Source organism: Ochlerotatus camptorhynchus, unplaced genomic scaffold (assembly GCF_037179485.1).
Source record: "Ochlerotatus camptorhynchus isolate MF236.1 unplaced genomic scaffold, CSIRO-AGI_Acam_v1.1 ptg000010l, whole genome shotgun sequence".
NCBI classification, from domain to species: domain Eukaryota; kingdom Metazoa; phylum Arthropoda; class Insecta; order Diptera; family Culicidae; genus Ochlerotatus; species Ochlerotatus camptorhynchus.
This window is the reverse complement of record NW_027040502.1, coordinates 657363-679461: the sequence shown is the minus strand read 5'-3', so window position 1 is coordinate 679461 and position 22099 is coordinate 657363. Positions and strand designations below refer to the sequence as shown.

The 22099-nt window shown below is 42.9% G+C and overlaps 1 protein-coding gene across 1 annotated transcript; it reads left to right on the top strand.

The window, feature by feature from the left end:
• The first annotated feature begins 249 nt into the window (after window positions 1-249).
• Window positions 250-1773, top strand: LOC135699146 (uncharacterized). The gene has a single exon (XM_065219366.1). It carries the CDS (start codon window positions 250-252, stop codon window positions 1771-1773), a length of 1524 nt encoding a protein of 507 aa, XP_065075438.1.
• The last annotated feature ends 20326 nt before the right edge of the window (window positions 1774-22099 follow it).

The following is a 22099-nucleotide window of genomic DNA, read 5'->3' as shown; positions in this document are numbered from 1 at the left end:
GGTGATTATGCCAACTGGCCGAAGTTCAAGGCCATATTCCAAGACTTGATGGCCAACTCAGGAGACTCGAACGCGATCAAGCTGTATCATCTGGACAAGGCTCTGGTTGGTGCAGCAACAGGTGCTCTGGATGACAAAGTAAACAGCGAAGGTAATTACCAGCAAGCGTGGAACATTCTCACCGATCGCTATGAAAACAAAAGGATCATAGTCGAGACGCACGTTCGTGGTCTGTTCAACTTGCAAGGAATGTCATCCGGATCCCACAAGGAGGTGCGACGTCTGCTCGATGAGTGCACCCGCCACGTCGAGAGCCTGAAGTATCTGGAACAGGAATTCCTCGGTATTTCCGATTTGTTTCTGGTTCATTTGCTGACGACCGCCATGGACAACACGACCAGGATGGCATGGGAAGGCACACAGAAGAAGGGCGTGCTACCCAAGTATGCGCAAACTATTATGTTCCTGCAATCGAGATGTGAAATGTTGGAGAACTGCGAAACAGCTTTCCAGAAGGTTAATGCGCAGCCCGCTTCCAAATCGACCCCGAAGGTACAAGCATTCCAACCGAAAGCAAGCAACCCGAAGGTCCATGCCGCCGCAACCACACCAATCAGCAAGGAGGTTTGTGATTTCTGCCAAGGTGCACATCGCAACTACCAATGCAATGCGCTTGGTAACATGTCCTTTGACAAACGGCTGGAGAAGGTACGCACAACTGGTGTGTTTTTCAACTGTCTGCGCAAGGGGCACAGCTCCAAGGAGTGTTCATCACCGAGGTGCTGCCAAAAGTGTCAGAAACGGCATCATACACAACTCCACAACGACGAGGTAAACCGAGAACCGAAAGCCAACGTGTCCGTTCCGAAAGAAGAGTCCCGCACAGTTCAACCGAACAGCACGGTAGCAAACCCGCCATCCGGAAGAGATATACCGAGCACATCCTGCTCGTGTAACTACGCCGATTCCACGAAAACTGTGTTCCTGCTGACAGCGGTTGTCAACGTGCTGGACGAAAGCAATCAACTGCATTCATGCCGAGTACTGCTAGATAGCGGCTCTCAGGTAAATTTCGTAACAAACAATTTTGCAAATCTTTTAAGAATTCAGAAGCATCGTGTCAACGTTCCAAACTGTGGCATCAACGACGTCAGGACTGTAGCCCACGATAAGGTGATGGTCAACATCCGATCTCGACTCACCGACTTCCAAGCACACGTGGAGTGTTTGGTTACGCCCAATGTGACAGGTGTCATCCCGCCAACAAGAATCGACGTGTCATCTTGTCCCTTCGGCGTCCAACTAGCCGATCCGGAATTCTACAAACCGGACAAGATCGATATGCTTCTTGGTGCAGAGTTATTCTTCAAGTTGATGCGACCAGGACATATCAAACTCGACGACAGCCTTCCCGATCTCCGTAAAACCTGCCTTGGATGGGTTTTAGGCGGTGTATTCACTAACACGATCAACGCCAATCAACCACAACATTCGCTCATCGTATCGTTGGATGACATCGAGGAATCCATTCAACGATTTTGGAGGCTCGAAGAGGTGCCAGATTCGAGTCCTCTGACGAAAGAAGAACAGAAGTGTGAAGCCCATTTCGTCGCCACCCACCAGCGTGATGAAAATGGACAATACCAAGTGAGGCTACCGTTCAAGGATAACGTGCACGAGCTTAGTGACTGCCGAGCGGTTGCTTTGAAGCGATTCCAGATGCTGCAGAGGAGGCTGCAGCGGAACCCCGATTTGAACGAGCAGTATGTTTAGTTCATGCGTGAGTATGAAGAGCTGGGACACTGCCACGAAGTACGAGAAGAAGACGATCCACCGCACCAGCAAAACTACTACCTGCCGCACCATGCGGTACTTCGCCCATCATGTTCGACCACCAAGTGCAGGGTGGTATTTGATGCCAGCGCCAAACCAACAGTGAACCACCGTTCACTCAATGAGGTTCTACAAGTCGGTGCAGTGGTACAGAAAGAACTCTATGACGTCATACTCAGGTTCTGCAAGTACCCAGTTGCATTCACAGCCGACGTGCCGAAGATGTATCGACAAATCAAGATGCATCCAAGGGACACACATTATCTCCGTGTATTTTGGTGTGAGCAGCCGTCAGAGCCACTTGAGTCTTGGAGCTCACGACGGTTACATATGGAACAGCATCGGCTCCGTTGCAAGCTACCAGGTGCTTGCAGCAGCTCGCCGATGATGAATCAACCGATTTTCCGATCGGTGCGCAAATCGCCAAGGAGGATTTTTACGTCGACGATGCATTTTCCGGTGCAAATTCACTTCCGGAGGCCCTCGAAGCAGCAAGGCAGCTGGAAGGCTTACTGAAGAGAGGAGGGTTTTCGCTGCACAAGTGGTGTTCCAACTCAAAAGAGTTTTTTAACCACATTCCAAACGATCGACTGGAACAGCCCGTTCCATTGGAAGAATACGGACCGAATGGAGTTATCAAAGTGCTAGGCTTGCTTTGGGATCCAAAAGTCGATCATTTCCTCATCGCAAGGCCGCCACAATGTGATTTGAATCAACGATCAACGAAGCGTATTATCTACTCCGAGGTGGCCAAGCTTTTTGACCCGTTAGGACTTGTGTCACCAGTGATTGTCGTCGCCAAACTACTAGTGCAACAGCTGTGGAAGCACAAGATTGGCTGGGATGAGCCCGTCAACGACTCGATACAGGAGCGATGGGTTGAATTTGTAAATACCTTGCCAGCACTCGACAAAATCGCCATACCAAGAAGAGTTACGTTCCACGACGCCGTGTCCTTCGAAATCCACGGTTTTGCCGACGCATCATCATTGGCGTATGGTGCATGTGTTTATGTTCGAAGCCTGTTCTCCAACGGTTCCGCCAAGATGAAGTTGCTGAGTAGCAAGTCCAAGGTTGCTCCGCTACATGACCTTTCAACGCCTCGAAAGGAATTGTGTGCCGCATTGCTACTAACTCGACTCATTCAGAGGATTATCCCAGCCATGCAAATGGAATTCCGTGACGGGGTCCTCTGGTCGGACAGTCAAATCGTTCTGGCGTGGATGAAACGATCAGCCGATCGCCTCAAGATTTTTGTCCGAAACCGGTGGTGGAACAGTTTCCACTGTTTTCCCGCTTCAGTGACTTCAGGAAGATCGAACGCATCATGGCATTGGTACTTCGATTCATCGCCAACATCCGCACCAAGAACAGGTCACAACGTATCTTCAACCGATACGTTACTATTTCCGAACTCCGTCGATCGAATTTCACCATTATGAGGATGGTTCAACAGTCAGAGCTAGCTGACGAAATACGTCGTGTCCAAACCAACAAACCGTGCCGCAAGCTAGGAGGCTTGAATCCAGTGTTCGTCGATGGATTGCTTCGAGTTGGTGGTCGCCTGCAACATTCGAATCTACGAGCCGAGACGAAGAATCCGATTATCCTTCCGAACAGACATCCACTGACGAAGCAGCTAATCCGCACAATGCACATCGAGCATTTGCACCTTGGGCAAAATGGCTTGATTGCTGCTATGCGCCAGAGGTATTGGTTGCTGAGCGCCCGTTCAACCATCCGGCAAGTGACCCGCAATTGTGTAAGGTGTTTCCGCACAAATCCAAATATGTCAACGCAGCTGATGGGCAATCTTCCTCAACCGAGGATAAATCCAGCACCTCCGTTTGCAGTGACTGGTGTCGACTACGCCGGCCCATTTTGGATCAAGATGGGAAATTACCGATCCAGGCTCATCAAGGCTTACGTGGCAGTATTTGTTTGCATGGTAACAAAAGCAGTGCATCTCGAGGTCGTGTCTGATCTCACATCCGACGCCTTCTTAGCTGCGCTACAACGGTTCATCAGCCGAAGAGGAATGGTGCAACAGTTGCATTCTGACAATGCCACCAACTTCCGAGGAGCACTACACGAGTTGCACCAGCTATATCAACAGTTCCAGGATCAGCAGTTCACAGGACGTATCCAGTCCTTCTGTCAGCCAAAAGAGATCGAGTGGCATTTCATACCGCCGAACGCACCCGAGTTCGGTGGCTTGTGGGAGGCCGCTGTAAAATCGACAAAGAAACATTTGCTCAGAGTGGTTGGCTATTCCAAATTGTCATTTGAAGAGCTAACAACCATACTCACCGAAATCGAAGCAGTTCTCAACTCTAGGCCACTGTTTTCGATTTCCTCCGATCCAGCCGACATAGAGGTAATTACGCCAGCTCATTACTTTTTTGGTAGACCACTTACAGCCGTTCTGGAACCATCCCTTGAAGATATCCAAATTAATCGTCTGAAAAGATGGCAACATCTACAGAAGATGCGTGAGGATTTTTGGAAATCTTGGTCCAGAGATTATTTGTGCAGCCTTCAACCGAGGTCAAAGAATACCAAGACGACATCCAACCTTCGCCCAGGAATGGTAGTTCTACTGGAGGACAAAAATCAACCACCGCTTAACTGGAAGCTAGGCCGCATCATGCAGGTATTCCCAGGGCCAGATGGATTGGTCCGAGCCATCGATGTGTCGTCTAACGGAGCTACCTACCGACGACCGATCAACCGGATCGCAGTTTTGCCGATTGAGGACAACGAGCCACCAACCCTGAGTGATGTTGAATCTACGAGTCAACCGGGCGGAGTATGTTCCGTGCGAAACAAGCTATAGTAGCTTCCAAAACACAACGCAAACGATCGTCATTCAAACCACCCATCGTGGCAACAACGCACTCCAGGTAGAATTTTAAGGACACCGAACGAGAAGGGAGAAGCACTATATACTTCTCTTCAACATGCTGCTGCCTGCTGCTCGCCGTAGCGCACGGCAGGCAAGTATATAGGACCAAAAGTAGCAAAATACGATAGGACGACTGCTATAAAAGCGACACAGCCAGCCAGCGTTTTTATGAGTATTATTCCGACCACCATCCAAGTTACATCCAGTGAAGTAAGAAAGCAATCTGTAGAGAAATAGTGAACTAGTTAGAATAAAAGTAGTTTTAAGGTGATAATTTGATTAGTGTGTTGAATCTTTCAATCCGAACGAAATACAGTCCACGTCCAACCCACCGGAGTTGGCCACGGTAAACGCGCCAACAGTACCCATTAAAAAAAGAACTCTTCACATTTGATAGCTGTGAAGTTGTTATCTGCCTGCAACACCGGCTTCAAAAAGAGCTGATGAATTTTCATGTACACCATAAACGAAATTTCAATCTGTGGCTCGGACTCTCCATTTAACTCTTGAGCAGCAGCATTGTCTCTAGAGATCCCTGTCCATGAACAGGTCATCAGAAACTGTCGAGTCTTAAAATGATCAATTAATCGATAACATTAGTCAAGGCCATCCTCTTTTCCGGTTGTACCACAAATGTGGTCTTGACGTTTTTGGCAAATTCATTCAACATTTCCAGTGATTCAATAGGTTTCAAAAATACATATGTATGGACTTGTCCTGAGGCTTTTCCAAGAGAGCCTGATTCAATTTTCAGTAACTTATCATTGAAGTACTTAATCCATGCTTGCTTTCAATTGAGCGCGGCTGTTCATTATTTTTGCCTGTTTACCAATAATCAATGTTTGGTTCGCTACAACGTCCTCCAATGATACTGACTGATGGCTGATGTTGTTGACGATCGACTGAATCAAAACTCTGTCTCCACTTGTACCTTCTCCAGGATCTTGCATATTAGCTTTTTGCGTGCTCTCAACTTAGTGTTCTAGATGCACTTCCACAGTTATTAATTGAGAGCTTTCGATGTCTGTAGCATTTTTGCATTGGTATAATTGTGTGGCAAGTCCAATCATACTTCTATGCCCAGGGAAGTCGAGAAATTTTCCAACCCGTAAAATTCCTAGACCGGACCGGGAATTGAACCCAGCCACCTCCAGCATGGTCTTGCTTTGTAGCTGCGCCTTTACCGATTGAGCTAAGGGAGGCCCAGGTCTCGAAGGTCTCGATGTACAACTGCTGGAACTCGCTGAGATCAATGCAGGAGGAATTGAGAAGAATTCTGACGCCACCGTTGTCAAAATATGTACAAAAACTGGACGCTTTGTACGCAATTATTTCAAAGACTTTTTAAACAGAAATAAGCTTTAAAACTGCAACGAAATCGTTTATTAAGAAAACTGGTGTAAAACATGGATGGAAATAAATGAAAAGTTCAAAAATTAAAATTACTTCTGGAATGTTACACTTGAATTTGTAATCACTGTGTAATATTGTCTTCCTGTTGATGTTATGGTAGAGCCATCAACAGTTGCCATCGGGTCATCCTAAAAGTCTGTCACGACGATTTCAGTTTGGTCATGCCATAGTGGTGGTGGAGTTCGTTGATATGAACTGGAAAATCAGGAAATGATGCTTGACTTCGCAACGGCGTTGATTGTTGAATATTATGCACGACCGGATCATTCGATGGTCGTTTTTTCTTGTACACATGTTTGTGTCTCGGCATAAACTAAAACAATATTTTTACTCCATAAGGCATTATAACTCATAAAAAATAGGAAAGCTGACACTGCTTAATTTTTATTAAAGAAAAAATTATACTTTTAACCTTTTGTCCAAAGTTGACGAAATAAATAAATCAATTTAAGAAAACAAAACTGTATTCTTATATATACTAGTCTACGTTGGTTGACGAAATAAATAAATAAATAATTAAGATTTCACATATCGAAAGAATAACACCACAATAAAATTATAATCAATGCAACTCATCAACCAAATAAATCCAAATTAAACCCATCAAAGTTATCAAAAAGTTTTGCTTACGTAGTATTATCAACTTTTTCAGGAGCGATTTATGCAGTTGTAACATAGTTTTAAAGTAGTCTTTAAGAGGTTTGATTGACTTTCTGGCCATGAGAAAGTTTTAAGCAAATCTTTTCTACAATCACGTGAAGTATATGATATAACTGAAATAGAACTGATGCTCCTAAGCTGGTTCGCATATCAAGTTTTAATGGTTGCATTACAACTGGGCCAATTGGCCGTGACATGGCTATAAAGCGGTCATCAGGAGGTTGTTAAAACAATGTGGTCGTCAGTGAAAGTTTTATAATTTGGCTTTATCAACTGCTATTATACTTCGATAAAACAAAAATTCCATCGTGGGCTGCACTACAAAATTACGAAATAAAGCGGAACATCGTATTTATTTCGTATTTCATAACTATAATTGAACTTTTTACATCACGTATAAGGGGCTGTTGATTAACTACGTCGACAGTTTTTTGGGATTCTCAGATTCTCAAAATTTCAGGGTTTCAGCCTGACGGATAAAAAATTACCCTTTTATAGCAAAAGTATTAAGAAGTTGATTTTAAGCTGCCAAATTGAATAATTATGAGCTGGTGCTTTATCTATGAACCCCGATGTGTGTTGCTCTGCTCAATTCATCCAAATTATCTCATTATTAGCTATAATTCCCACTAGGGCCAAAACTGGCTCAGACCCAGAAACGTGCTAGACGTTCTGTCGTACCAAAACTGCTCGATTATATGATTCATTATGTCAAGTTTCCTAGAAATCGGAGAGGGTAAAATCTGATTGTTTTGTAAATCGGCCTGGAAATGCTCTTCTTCGGATAAGTTGATTGCAATTTCAAATAATTCATGTTTCGCATGATTCCACTAAATTTGCCTGTACACTTTCTCTGCTTCATGCGTTATTTTTTTTTCTATTCTCAATTTAAAATCAAGCAACAGGTAAGTCACACCTGACTTCACAGAACGAATCGATCGTACGGTACCCCACGACGTACATATGTTCGCCACAATGGAAGTAAGTTCATTGAATAATCCGCAAGCTGCCGATCGACGACTTACGCTAACGTCTGCCCAGCCGAGCCTTCCTCAGTCGGTGCTACTTTTTCCCACCTCATCCCAATCAAGCACATACGATCGCACATCGATGATCCGACCGTCTTTACTTACTGCACACTGTTACTTTACTCTTACCGGTCAACCTCAGAAGAGCGGAAGTCCACCGTTCCGGTTGATTGGCATCTGTTTCTCACTCGGGCAAGCTTCCCGGCATAAAAAAAGGCAACCCGGGTTGAGCCGAACTGGTCTCATACGGATCTTCACATGCATGACGACGACGACGACGATGACTATACGTAACAAGTTGATCAGTATGGTTCCACATCTGCCTCCACGTCCACCTCCTTCATCTCCATACGTAAGTGGCATGGCCATCGGAGAAAAGAAACAGTACAAGTACGAATCAGTCCAATTTCCTTCCAGCAGACGTTTGGTTCCGCCTCGTGAGCCTCCTACCGGGAAATACCCGCCAGGGTTGCCTTGCTCCATCTTAGCCGAAATTCAGTGATCACTCGTTTCAAGACACTTCAACCCTGCCGTCCAATCCCGTCACGGGGGAAATCTTCGTCGAGCATAAAACCACTTTTCCGTCGTATTTCTTCAAATTTAATTATTTACACATATTGTTCAATCTCCTTCAGTTTAGAGAGCAGCTCGAACCGAACTCAATTCCGTTTTGGCTTTTTTTTTGCTGTCTCTCGATCCAGCAGCAGCAGCAGCAGCAGGGCAAACATAAGTGCCCCAAGTGGAGACCGACCTGGCAAGATGAGGAGATGGGGCATAGAGCGAACTAAGAGAGTTCATGCAAAGTGTGCCCCAACTTGTCTGAGTCTGGTGGTATTCGACAATCAAACAGACGAACGGATGGACGAACAGACAGACAGACAGACAGACAGAAGACAGAAGTGGTAAGACCATGTAAGCGCATTAGGGGTTTTCCTCGTTGCCCCTTTTATTGTCCCGTTTCGGCTCACCACACCACCAACCGCAAGTTTGTGTATGGTTCGAATGGGGGATTTTTTTTTCTCGCTTTTATTTCACATTTATTGAATCCATCACATGAATCGAACCTTTGAACGTATATGCACGTAGGGATGTAACGTTCGCCTTTCAGTGCAGTCAGCATGATGTGAAAAATACAATCCAAGCGCGATAGAGCGCGCGGGAGAGGAAGTGGCGATGAGAAAAAAAAATAAGGAAAAAGCATGATCACAGTGAAAAATAAGATCTGTAGGACACAACAAAAACAAGTCTACATTACATGCATCACTCACTCCTGGTGGTGGCAGCATTGGGGAAACAGAGCGGTCGACTGTGGCGTCATTGGATCGGCATATCGATGCATTGTACCAATCGCGGTGGATGGTCCCGGGGGTGACCCTTTCAATGCCTTATGGCTTGGATTGAAAACAAAATTCCAAAAGAATACAACTTGTGTCATTTTATACTATCTAGGGGATATGACGGCTTCGGCATGACAGACTATTTTCGGCAACACACTGGAATCTTGTACGAAAACACTTCGCTGAATGCATTCAAACGATTATTTAGGCTTTCAGCTTCAATTTGATTATATTTTTACCACTGAGAAAAAGCAATCTAGCAGGGTTTTCTTGACATGATACACACGCACTACAAAACTGCAGCTGATTTCGAGTTGCCGAAGCACATCTGTATAAAAATATGTTGCCCACAATAGTCGCTCTCACTAGAGAAGATTGGAGCTTTGTAAAAGCGTTTCAAAACAGTTTTTGACAATTATTTCGACTAAAATTGTTAGAGCAGCTGGCAGCAAAAAATTGTAAACAAACCAATACTTCATATGTGAGCGTTAAGGCCCAAGCGCAATGACATCAGAAGCGGAACGGGAAATTATGAATATTATAAAATTTTCGTGTGATGGTAAGTCTCCAGGATCAGATAGAATTTATATGGAATATATAAAATGCGCAGATGAAAGTACTGTTAGTAAGTTAGTAGATCTAATACAGAAGGTTTATATTAGAAACGAGATGCCAAGAGACTGGAATACAACAACGCAGATACCAATTCCAAAGAAAGCCAGAGCCACGGAAGCTGGACAGTTTAGGAGAATTTCATTATGCAATGTAGCTTACAAAATTTATGCTAGATGTATTACGAAGAAGCTAATTGATTTTGCTGGTGAACCAGGACTGCATCAGGCAGCTTTCACAAGTAATAGATCGACTGATGATCATTTATTTATCACCAAGCGAATTATGCAAGAGTATTGGAACTCGGGTAAAGATCTATATATTTTTGCATTAGATATTAAAAAAAAGCTTTTGATACGGTCAAAATACAAAGTTTAAAGGACGTGCTGTTGAAGTTGCAAGGATTAAGTGGGAGGGACAATTATCTAAGGAAGCAAAAAGAGGAAAGGAAACTAAGCAGGGGTGCCCGTTATCTCCATAATTATTGAATTATTTAAAACAAAGCGTTGAATCGAAATTAGCTGAAGAAATTCCGGGACTTAAATTATTAGATTTGGGCTACCTAGAATTAACAATAATTGTAGCATTCGCAGATGATTTGATTATAATAGCTAGAAATAAAGAAGGACTTGAAAAAAAAAATACTTAAGGCATTCTTGGAAAAATTGAAGACAGTAGGATTAGAAGTAAATTTTGATAAATGTCAAGTCCTTATTAGGTTTCCCAACGATAAATCTAAAGCGCTAACTGAAATAACTCTAAATGGTAATACATTCAAAATTAGTGAAAAATTAGATATTTAGGAGTAACACTAACTTCAACTCTAAACCGAAAATTAACTAACAGGCAGAGATGCTTGAACGCTTATATAACAAGTCAAATTGTGGTAGAGTTCTGTAAAAAAATCAAACTAGCATGGGAACTAGGAAAACTTATTTATAAAACTGTTATAGCACCTTCATTAACATATGGTACAAAAGTGTCAGTTTTTACTAAGAAAAGCAGAATTTCGATGGCAAATTTTGAAAAACTAATACTGAGAAATATGTTTAATCATTGTAAAAAAGCAAATAGTATTAGATTTAATGCAAAAAAAAACTATGGGAGGATAAAACGATCAACAGAAAAATAAGAATAGGGCGGTTAAGCTACTTCGAACACATTATGCGCAAGGAAAGGGAACATCCTCTCAGAAAAGCATTTCAATTAAAGTTCAATAAAAAGAAAGAAAGAAGACCTAGTTTAACTTGGAAGGATTCTTTGGAACAAGATAAAAATAGATATAGAGAATTAACAGAGAGATATTGGATAGAGTTAGTTAAAGATAGAGAAAAACTCAAAAAAGCAGCTGAAACAATTTATTAAGATAATTCAAGCGAAATATCGAATGGGGAATCTACGAATGGAAACGAGAGTGAAAGAGATAAACACAAACATTGAAAAAAAAATTCAAGAGGAAATGAAGCCAAGATATGCAAGAGGATCAATAAACACAAAATTCAAGTAAAAATAGGTAGAGATATTTAAAGGTAAAATTAACAAATAGATGTAAAATTCATATCAGTTAAAACAAAAAAAAAATAATCAAAGAATTGGGCTGCACACTTACTTAAATATGAGAGATGACGAACAAAATGGTTTCAATAAAAAAATAAAAAAATAAATAAAAATAAGAACTATACATGGTAAGATCATCGGGTCCACCCCTCCGGTTTTGGCCCTTCATACAGCGCCAAGCTGAATATGATTTGTCAGTGGGACTTGATCAAGCCGTCCAGATTGGATTGCCCACTGCTATGTGCAGGCGCCTTTCTACATGAGTGGTAGTCTCAATCATCATCATCGTCATCATCATCAAGCGCAATGACAGCGGAAGCGGAACGGCAGAGGCAGCGGAAAATCCCAATCTGAGTAAGCCTACTTGTCGGATTGAAAACTAGTTAGAACCAAGTCGACTTCGGTTAGGCAGCTTGATGTAATTTGTGACAACTGTCAAACTTTCCGTTTCCGTTCCGCTTCCGCCCACATTGCGTTTGGGCCTTTACTTAGAGAAAAAGGCTTTTGAAAGATTGTCGCTGCTTTGGTTGCCGAGAATACGTAAATTTCCCTACTAGTCCAATATTGGTGGGTCAAAAGTTTATGAAAGTTCTCACACGGTTCAACATAAAAAAAAATGTCGGCAAGTCTGATATTTGCACACATACAAGAATAGGTTTTTACCTATCATTTGCGACCTTGATTGAAATAATTGATCGGGGGATGTCCGTGCCACACAATCCTCTTCGGTAGCAACGGCGGAATGGAATGATCTGGGGTAGGTCACTGGTTCTGGTTTACGGTATGAAAGTTCTAAACTCTAGCCTTGACAAAGGCTGAAAAAGAAGTAAACTTCACTGCGTTGCGTTTGACCGGTTGTGTATTTGACGTGTAGATGAAACAATAGTTTGGTGTGAACTGATTACTTGGCCGGGATGCTGGTCGTATTTATATCTGCTGGTTGTGTGATGTTCGGTACAATATAATTTGTGTGGGTTTTTCATCTGATGAATTGTGTGTTGTTCTTACTGTTCGCGTTGTACGCGACAGGGGTCTAGAGCAACTTTTTTTTTTAAAGTTTGTTTTAGCATTTAAACTATGGTTTTACAATGGTAGCTTTTGAATATCTAAGACATTGGTAGCAAGAGCCCTCACCCCTCCTTTTGATTAAAAAATGGCAGCAGAGCGGTGGAAAACATGTAGAACAGAAGAGTAGAGCAACAGAGGTAAGTAGAGATGTCGGAGGATAAGTACGCTGATAGATGTTAGATGATAGTTGTTCAGATATGCTATAGTTTTTACAAATGAGCACCGTTGTATAAAATCACGGAACGGAGTAAATCAAGACCAACAATTGAAATGGCCTTAACTCCGTTTTGTGAACAAACCGTGTAAGACCATTTTCTCGCGAACCGAAGTCCGCAAAGGCAAACCAACATAATGAACAGGTAGGGGAAATTCTCCTCTACCCGATTGTGGTTTAGGTTTGCGAATGAAGGTTTCGGTTCGCGAGAAAATGGCCTTGTTTACAAAATGGAGTAAAGTCCATTTCAATTGTTGGTCTTGAAATGATCGTTGTCATTCGCTGCCAGACTGTTGAGCAGTACAGTCGATGTTTTTTTTCTCGCTCTTTTCGTTCGATCGATTACGTTGTTCCTTTTGGTCTTGTGTTGAATAGAGACGTTCTCGCAGACCCAGGCATGGGTAAAAAATCGCGCGGTGGCGCTGCTGGACAACAATCGGTTCTCCGTTCTGAACGACGGTGCAGAGTCCGTGACGGAAACAACAGGATCGGCGAAGAAGGACAGAATGCCGCCCTTCTATGGCTTCCCTCCCGGACTGCGGGAAAAAACAACCTTCTACATCACGCAGGGTGTCCGGTGCACCATCGAGCTGTGCACGGAAGGACACAAACTGATAGTTCCGGCGTTGAAATACTACAAGGCGATACAGACCATACTGGACCAAGCACAAGTAGAGTAGTTTTCCCACGACATCGAGGCTTTTAAGCCGTTCAAGGTGGTCTACGACTATACGACATGGACACAGGCGTCCTCTTGGAAGAGCTGGTGGCTAATGGACTGAAGCCGGTCCAAATTCATAAGATAGCCCACCATAACATGGCCGTCAAGTACCGCTACCAGCTATACCTGGTTTACCTAGAGAAGAACTCAACAACTTTGATGGACCTCCAGGGCATCCGCACCCTGTTCAGTCAGTCGTGGAGTCACCCAATGCTCGAACTGCCTGCTGTTCGGGCATGGAACGAAGAATTGCTATATGGTCAGCCACTGCATCAAGTGTGGCAAACAACACAAAACCAACGCCTGCGACAGACTCGATGAAGCCGATCCCATTTGCGCCAACTGCGGTGCTGCTCACAAAGCTACAAGCAAGGCCTGCTCGAAGTACGCCGAGTACATCGAGATTCTGAAGAAAGCATCGACATGAAAGCAGCCCGGCGGCAAGAAGGTGACAGAAATCAATGATCAGAACTTCCTACCGGTTCCACGACGACCGATTCCAGTGCTGCCACCGCTGCCACTTAATCAACGATTGGCTGTAGCTCGTACCGCTGCTTCTGCTGATCAAGCTCAAACTGCCGGAGCCCCTGCAAACAGAGGTCAACAGACGACTGCTGCTCCACAGCCGCAGGATCTCCCCACAGCCCCTTGGCTAAACTGGCGTCAGGATGGACCGTTCCTACCGCAGCCCGAAATCATCTATGGTTCTTGGTTCACCGCAGCGGAACTAATGATCATCTTCCTCAAGATGCACGACATTGCCAACACCATCAAGAACAAATCCAACCAGCTCCAAGCTGTGGCTACTCTTATGCTCAGTTATAGACCGTGAGCTCATCAAAATTGGAAACTGGAACGATTGCTCGCTCAGGAGTAAAATTATCGAGTTCGTTTACTTCCTCAACGAACATAGCATCAACATCGCTATCATCACCGGAACCGGAGATGAACGTATTTATTCCTGGATTCCGGCTCGTGAGGTTGGATCGGACAAGCTCTGGGGGTGGTGGAGTGACCATCGCTACCAGGAACAACATCTGCTGCCGGCTGCTACCGAGTTTCCAGCTAAAAATGGTTCAAGCATTGCGAGTGGAAGTCTTCGCACCCGTCGGCCCCGTCACCATCATTGCGGCCTGCCAGAAACAAGCAAACGCCAGGGCTAGATCCACGGCAGACCTGCGGAAGGATATTGTCAAGATAACACGGTCAGTGTACACTCGGCTGTCGACAGAAGCAGACCACTCTCAATGTGTGTCACGCGATCGTCTGTTTACTCGGCAGCAACCATTGTGTGGTCCTCCTCATTGTTCTTCATCAGCAGTTCTTTCAGTCGATGCGTCGTCGACTTTGGCAAGCAACCGTTTCGTGATGAATGTGTGAATACTGACCACGTTTTGCGTCCATTGATGCAATGGAAGCGCTCTGACTCTCGTTGGCGAATCTGCCATACAATGAAACCACTGGAAGCGGGTCCCGTTCTGGTGGAGGAGGCTTATTGGACAGCAGAAGATAAAATGTTTATTGTGTTGTACCTTTTGACTATAGTTTTAATATGTATTGTATAGTGAACAAGAATCCTCGGCTCTGTAAAGTTAATTCGGTTGAGCCTTATCAAATAAATTAATTAAAAAAAAATCAAGATAACACGATGCCGTAGAAAATTCATCATCGCTGGCGACCTGAACGCCAAACATCAAGCTTGGGGCAACCAAAGGCGGAATCAAAACGGCACCATCCTGAACGACGATCTGCAAGAGACTCACTACACCATTCTGGTACCGGACACTCCCACCCGGCTGAGTCGGTCCGGCGTGCACTCCATCATCGAAATCTTCGTCAACAACATGGGAAACAACATCTTGCAACCTGTGATCCACCAGGAGGTGAGTTCGGACCACTATCCGGTGGTGGCCGAAGTGGGTTCATTTGTCAACCAATTCCCAGCTTCCCGACGCAACTATCATCGTGTCAGCTGGGATCACTTCCAACACTGTGTCGACTCCACTGTCGACTATGGTGTCCTCCCGGAGACGACTGAAGACGTTGACCGGTTTCTGCATTCCATCGAGGAGGCGATATCCCGGGCCAGGCAACAACACGTGCCAGTATCCAGACAGGTGAGGAATACTTTGAACCTTGACAGATCTACCAAAGACCTTATAAGACTCCTTAACACCATCCAAAGGCAGTACCAACGCTCTGGTCTGCCTGTCCTTAAGACCCTCTGTTATCGCCTAACAAAAACTATCCAAGCCAGGAGGCAGGTGGACCTCCGAAATGAGGACTTTGCTAACATGATCCACTTTCTCCCAGATTGTGCAAAGCCCTTTTGGAAACTAATCACAATTCTTTAAAGAAAGCCAAGACCCATTCCACCACTGACCCCACTGGATCGTTACGGCGACCCAGTGGTTCATCTGATAACTCCTGGAGAAAAGGCTGCCACGATAGGTCAACACTTCGTCAGCTCCGATAATCTCGGATAAAACATCATCAGCCCTCACTAAGCTGAGGTTGCTGAAAACGCAACCAACCTCCATCAGATTCCCAATATTTTTTTTCCTAGGAATCCGGGATTATGGCTGACGAACTGTTGGCCTATATCAAATCATCTAAAAACATGAAGGCCCCAGGTTTCGACAACATCCTGAATGATCAATGAATTATACAATCATCTGGCACTGATTTTTAATCTGTGCCTCAGACTTGGCTACTTCCCCTAATGCTGGAAGTCAACAAAAGTTATACCCATCCAGAAACCAGGGAACGATCCGTCCTCTCCTTCAAGTTATCGACCAATCAGTCTTCTCTCAAAGTTATCAAAATTGTTTGAAAGAGCAGTCTACCACCGGCTCCTAACATCTGCCGATGAAAACAACTTGTTACTAGAGGAACAGTTTGGTTTTCGGAAAGGTCGTTCGACCTACCACCAATATCTGGCATGATGGCCTGGTGTTCAAATTGCAGCACTACGGTCTTCCAATCTTCCTAGTGAAGTTAATTAACAACTATCTATTGAACAGGACGTTCCGAGTCTCTCTGAATGGCATCACATCGGATGCTTTCAATACCGGTGCTGGGGTTCAACAAGGAAGCATCCTTGACCCCATTCTGTTCAACCTGTTCACCTTCGATATGCCAACTCTCCCTTATGGTGTCTCTGTTCGCAGATCCATCGTCTACAAGGGTAGGGTCATCGGAGCTCTGACTGCCAAACTTCAGAGAGGCCTGGACGTCCTGTCTCAATATTTCAACAGCTGGAAGATCCGTATCAACGCGGCATAGACCAAGGTCATCATCTTTCGACCAGGGTTACTTCCACTCACTTGCTATAAAAAATGTTTTTCGGAATTATAAAATTATGAAATAGTATAATGCTAATTAATACTTGTAAGTTACAAGAAGAGATCATGAAGTATATGTTTGACACATAAAATCTGTCAAAATTGCTTTCTGTGCGTCACAATCAGCGATTTTACGACTCGTGAGCGCTCACTCTGAGTGATCATAAGATCACGAATCATAAGATCGCTTATTGTGACGCTCTGAAAGCGAAATTGACAGGTTTTATGAGTCAAACACATACCTTACACCCTTGTTACTTACTAGTACAACATATCGTTATAACATCTAATGATTGCATAACTCAAAAAAATATTTTTTTTATAGCAAGTGAGTAGAAGCAACCCTGCTTTCTACACTCCAAATCTCCCAGACTTGATCCGTCGGTGAATAATAAGATCTGCCTGAACGGCACAGTGGTGAAATGGTCGAAAGGGGTAGCCTACCTCGGCTTAACACTAGACAGAAAGCTGATTTTCAGGCAGATCGTTGACTTAACCAAAACCAAGTGTAACATCTTGATAAGATCACTGTATCCACTCATCAACAGGAGGTCTACTCTACTACTGAAAAATAAGCTTGCTGTCTACAAACAAATCATCCTTCCCGTAATAGAATACGGGATGCCAATCTGGGAGAGTTGCGCCAAATGCCATCACCTTAAACTCCAAAGGATCCAGAACAAGATCCTTAGGATCTACCTCCTGGAATTCAGACATTAGAAGAACAGAGAGTATTCATCCTGAAAAGGTTCAGAGACACCTGTCTGAGATCAAATCATCAGATCATGCGTGATCTAGCACGTTAGATTAAGTTATACTCGTAGTTAGGTAGGTTTTCCCTTTTTTCAATTCAAACAAATCACACCCCCCAGAGGAATATTATGTACACTAGTTTAAAAACGCAAATATTTAATTAGAATATCAAATTAAACAAAGATGAAGAGCCAGGTAGACTAATCAATTATTTTTTTCACCACCTAAGTATTTACCAAAAAAAAAATACGAGGACTTATCCTCCGATTCCGTTGTCTTTCGCAAACTTCATGTAGGGGAAACAGTCCTATTATTGCGGTACGTTATAAGCGTTAGAAGCCTATTGTTGTGTATGGAGGTCTCCATACACAACAATTGGCTTCTAACGCTTCTTACGTACCGCAACGATGGAACTATTTCGCCTAATTATCCTCAGAATGCCCTTGGAATTTTCGTCTGAAGTTCAGAGGAGAAGAAATTTCTATGAAATTTCATTAAAATTTATTTTGAACGGGTTTTCTTGAAATTCTATTCAAAACTATCTCAGGCTACATATTAGACTGATGCAAAATTTGAAATTTTCGCTCCACATTGCCTAAATGGTTTCAAATTGGGTCCTGCTTAGCCTCCCAAAATTTGAACTACTTTAGTAAGAAACCGACTTGGCACAAACCATTTCAAGTCTTCTACACATGAAATCTAAAAAATTTCAGAACTACCATGAAAGCAGATTTTACTTGATATTTTTCTCAAAGATTTTTATTCCAGAACTCCCGTGGAATGCGGTCATTAGAAATTATAATAAAATTCCATGAGCCTTAAAACCGTGCAAGGAATTTAACTCAGTTCAGAATTTATAAAATTTGTTGGAAATATGCATTTCTGGAACCATTAAGGGGCATTAAAGTTTAATATGTAAATGAGAATAACTAGGAATATTAATTGTTTTTATTTAAGAATGATTTTTTTTTTTCTTTGGAATATCCTTTGTAAGAAAATTGAGTAATGATAAGATTCCCAGAGACTTCCAGGTATGTTCATTGAAACGTTTGCTTCAAAGATTCGTTGATCATGTTCATACTGATGCACTTCTATGAGCTGATTTTGATCACTTAGAGAGAAGGAACAACTACCGCATTTTTTTTCGAATAGTACCAACTTTTTGCATCGATGTCCGATAAATAACGTTGTTAAATTAGGCAAATCGATTTTTCGGTTAGTTTTCGCAAATAAGTCATCTTTAGGTATAAAACACAAACTATGTCCTGATTTTCCTCGCGATTTCTTGGTTTCATTTTAGCACTTTTATAACCTACTACATGTGTATCTAAAAAACGGACTGGATTTGACAAGGCGACCCCGAATGAACATGTCAAAATTATAAACAAAAACAAACACGTTGAATTGAATCCAAGCAATCGTGAACCAACTTGCGCACTAAAGTTATTCATTGAAAATAAAAGATAATATCAAAAAAAGTGATCCAAGAGACGTTTCTCAGTGGAACTGACAGCTAGAAATCTAGAGTGTGTGAGTGATCTGGCGTTAATGGTGCTGAATGTAAACATAAACAAAGCAGAAATTAATTTGAAAATAAACTGCCCGTTCTACTGTGATTGCTCAAAAGTTCATGGTAAACAAAAAAGTCAGCTGATCGCAACTGTCACGTGGACAGCTTTATTGTAATATTTCAGGAGGAAAAGTCAACTTATCGACAGCACCCCTAATCTCCTCTCGCTACTTATTTTTCTTCCCTGTTTCCAATTACTAAACCTCTATTTCCTAGCCCCATACCTGCCTAATTTAAGTCGATAGATCCCAAGCAACAATTTCAATTTTATGAGGGTTCTGGAGACCGTAATTTAGACTTGTAACACGCTTTAAAACCTCGATAAAACATGCAATGTTACTTGAGATGTGTAGATACTGTAAACTGCATTCTAAAGCCAATGATCTTAAGGAAAATAAACTTAAAAAAAAGCTGCTCTAGACCCTCCGACCGATTATTTTCAATGAGGTCGCAAATAGGGTTGGTAATACCGGCACATTTTTCCTGATACCGGTTTTACGGTATGCAAATTCTAATACCGGTAAAACCGGTAAAACCGGTATTTGGACGAAGTTCTAAAAGAAATAAAAAGCTGCATAATTTGTATAAAAAGCGTTTATTGGTCAACGATTGAATAAAAAAATGCACTATTCAAAGCTTGGCCTGTTCGTTAAAATAACCTTTGAGAACGCAAAGAGTGTTTATCGTATTATCTCCCAAACGAGAAAGGAGCTTACTGACAAAGTTTCCGGATGCCGAAAATGCTCGTTCAGACTGCACTGATGTAGGACAAAGGGCATCGTAAATGATCTTCATGTATTTGCCTTTCAAACTCTCTGCATCGTAGTAGGCAAACTCTTGTCGAACAACTTTTGTCAAACTGTTTGCTGACGTTGACGTTGAGCCAGAACTAGAAGCTGCAAACTTCGACTGCTGCAACCGTCTTTCAAATTTTTCCTTCACGGTCAAACCATCGCTCTCTGCATCAGCTGCACCATCTAGTCGATTGAGTTCCTCTCTTCGCTCGATCTCTGCATTCATTCCGCTCCCTTCCAAATCAATCAAACGATGTAGTATTTCAATCGACTGCTTTATCAAAGCAGTTCGCGAGGTCTTGAAGAATATTCCAAAGTCATTTGTCATTGTATCGCGGACAGAGCGATTGCTCATAAATGCAAACAAATCTGCGTACACGAACCGTCTTTCTGAAATTCTTCCATCAAGAGACTCGAAGAGCTGTTTCGCGATATTTAAAGTTTGTTCCGAGAGCTGCTCTAGCATAAAGTGTAAGCCCACATCGGCTTCATAGATCGTACAATCCTTACGGCACAGCAGTTCAACCGAAGCCAGAACTGGTTCCAGCGCTTCAACAATTTCTTTGATTGTTATCAGTTCTTCTTCGCTAAAACTAATCTTGTTCTTGGTTTTCAGATCGAGCAGGGATTTTTGAACCGCAGTCCGGAGGTTGTAGAATCGGCGCAACATTGCCAGCAGGCTATTCCATCTTGTTCTGCAGTCAGCGAGCAAACTTATTTCTTTTCCGTAGTCTGCTTTGTCATTTTTCACTGGAGATTTTCTGAAGAGCTTCACTGTATCTTGTACTTTTTTCACCGTTGTACAGTATTCGGGCATAAATGTGTGTTCGTCGTGGTCTGTATTGCCAATCGTGAAAAAATCGGTCATCATCCGTATATGTGTCAGTATCACAGTCTGAACCTATAAATTGAATAATGAGGATCATAGTTTTACTAAAACTTTAAGCTAAATTACCTGTGCTCTCTCCGAATTCCATGTAGGCGGCCGGCTTAGATGCTTTCTTGTACAAAACGTCGATTACTGCTAGGTGTATTCCATGTGCTAAACATACTTGATGCGTAGCGGGGACCTCGTTGCCAACTTTTTTCATCACCGACACTCCATCTATTGTGATAGACATCACGTCCTTTTCCAGTGATATTCCATACTGTTCCGTTTTCGATGAAAGTAGCTCAACACACCGCTCCGCGTTCATGGATCCATCTACTCTTTGCAGGCCTAGGTTCCACGTTTTGTTGGCAGCATGAGCATTTACATTCATGTAACGTCGATTCCTGTTGGATGTCCAATCGTCAAACGTGAGACTTAGTTTCCTTCCATCCTTTTTTATGTCTTCGAATTCCTTCCGGTATTCGTTGACGACCTTCTCAAAAAACATTTCCACTCGATGCCTTATTCCTTGGTGAGTTCATGGAATGTCGTTGAAACCACGAGCAACTAACCCTTGCCTTATGTCCTCCGAGTTGCATATTGTGTGGAATGAAATTCCGTCCAAGAACATCATCGATAGGGCAAGCCTTTGAAAAATATTGAACGATGGTTCTCTTTTTCGCACTGGATCCGGTTGTTGATGCAATTTGCTCAGATGTTTCAGACGGGGCAGATGCATTTCGTTTGGCCAATATTATTTCATGTTGTGTTCGGAGATGCGCAATTAATCCACTTGTGCTATAACCACAGACAAACAGACATAACACATTGCATATTTCTCACTGTAAAACATCGTCGCTAAAACATTACCGCCATCTGTTGAATACACTGTGGTGGGTAGTACGCTGAACAGACGGCGGTAGTGTGTAAACGTCAAACGCAAGGAAATTGACTATGCGTGCCACATGTAGCGGTACTACCAACTACGATACTTTTAAATTGACCGTTAAATGCTTGTTCGATGAACAACTTGCGGGTGTTATGTCTGTTTGTCTGTGCTATAACCTTCACACTTGATAACTTTATTGCACTTGACACACTTTGCAATTCCTCTGTTCTGTTTTCTTCTTAAGAAATAGTTCCAGGCAGAATATTCTGGCACTCCTGGCTTCACCTTTTCTTCAAAATCTATTTTGTAATATTGTTCTCACGGAATTGGTTCAAAATCAATGTTTCAGACACTGCTTGCCAACTTGTCAACGAAAACGACTTCTACACGACTGCGCACTTTTAACCCGAAACATATTCAATCATTCATGCCGTCTCTCTCAATACACGCTAACATCATTTTACTCAGACGATTCAAAGAAATTACCCAGATTGGGCATAAAGCGGACTTGGTGGTGTAGTTTAACCAAT

What these genes read in the sequence shown, in the direction of transcription:
- LOC135699146 (XM_065219366.1), top strand. Translation starts at nt 250, where the DNA reads ATGTCATCCGGATCCCACAAGGAGGTGCGACGTCTGCTCGATGAGTGC.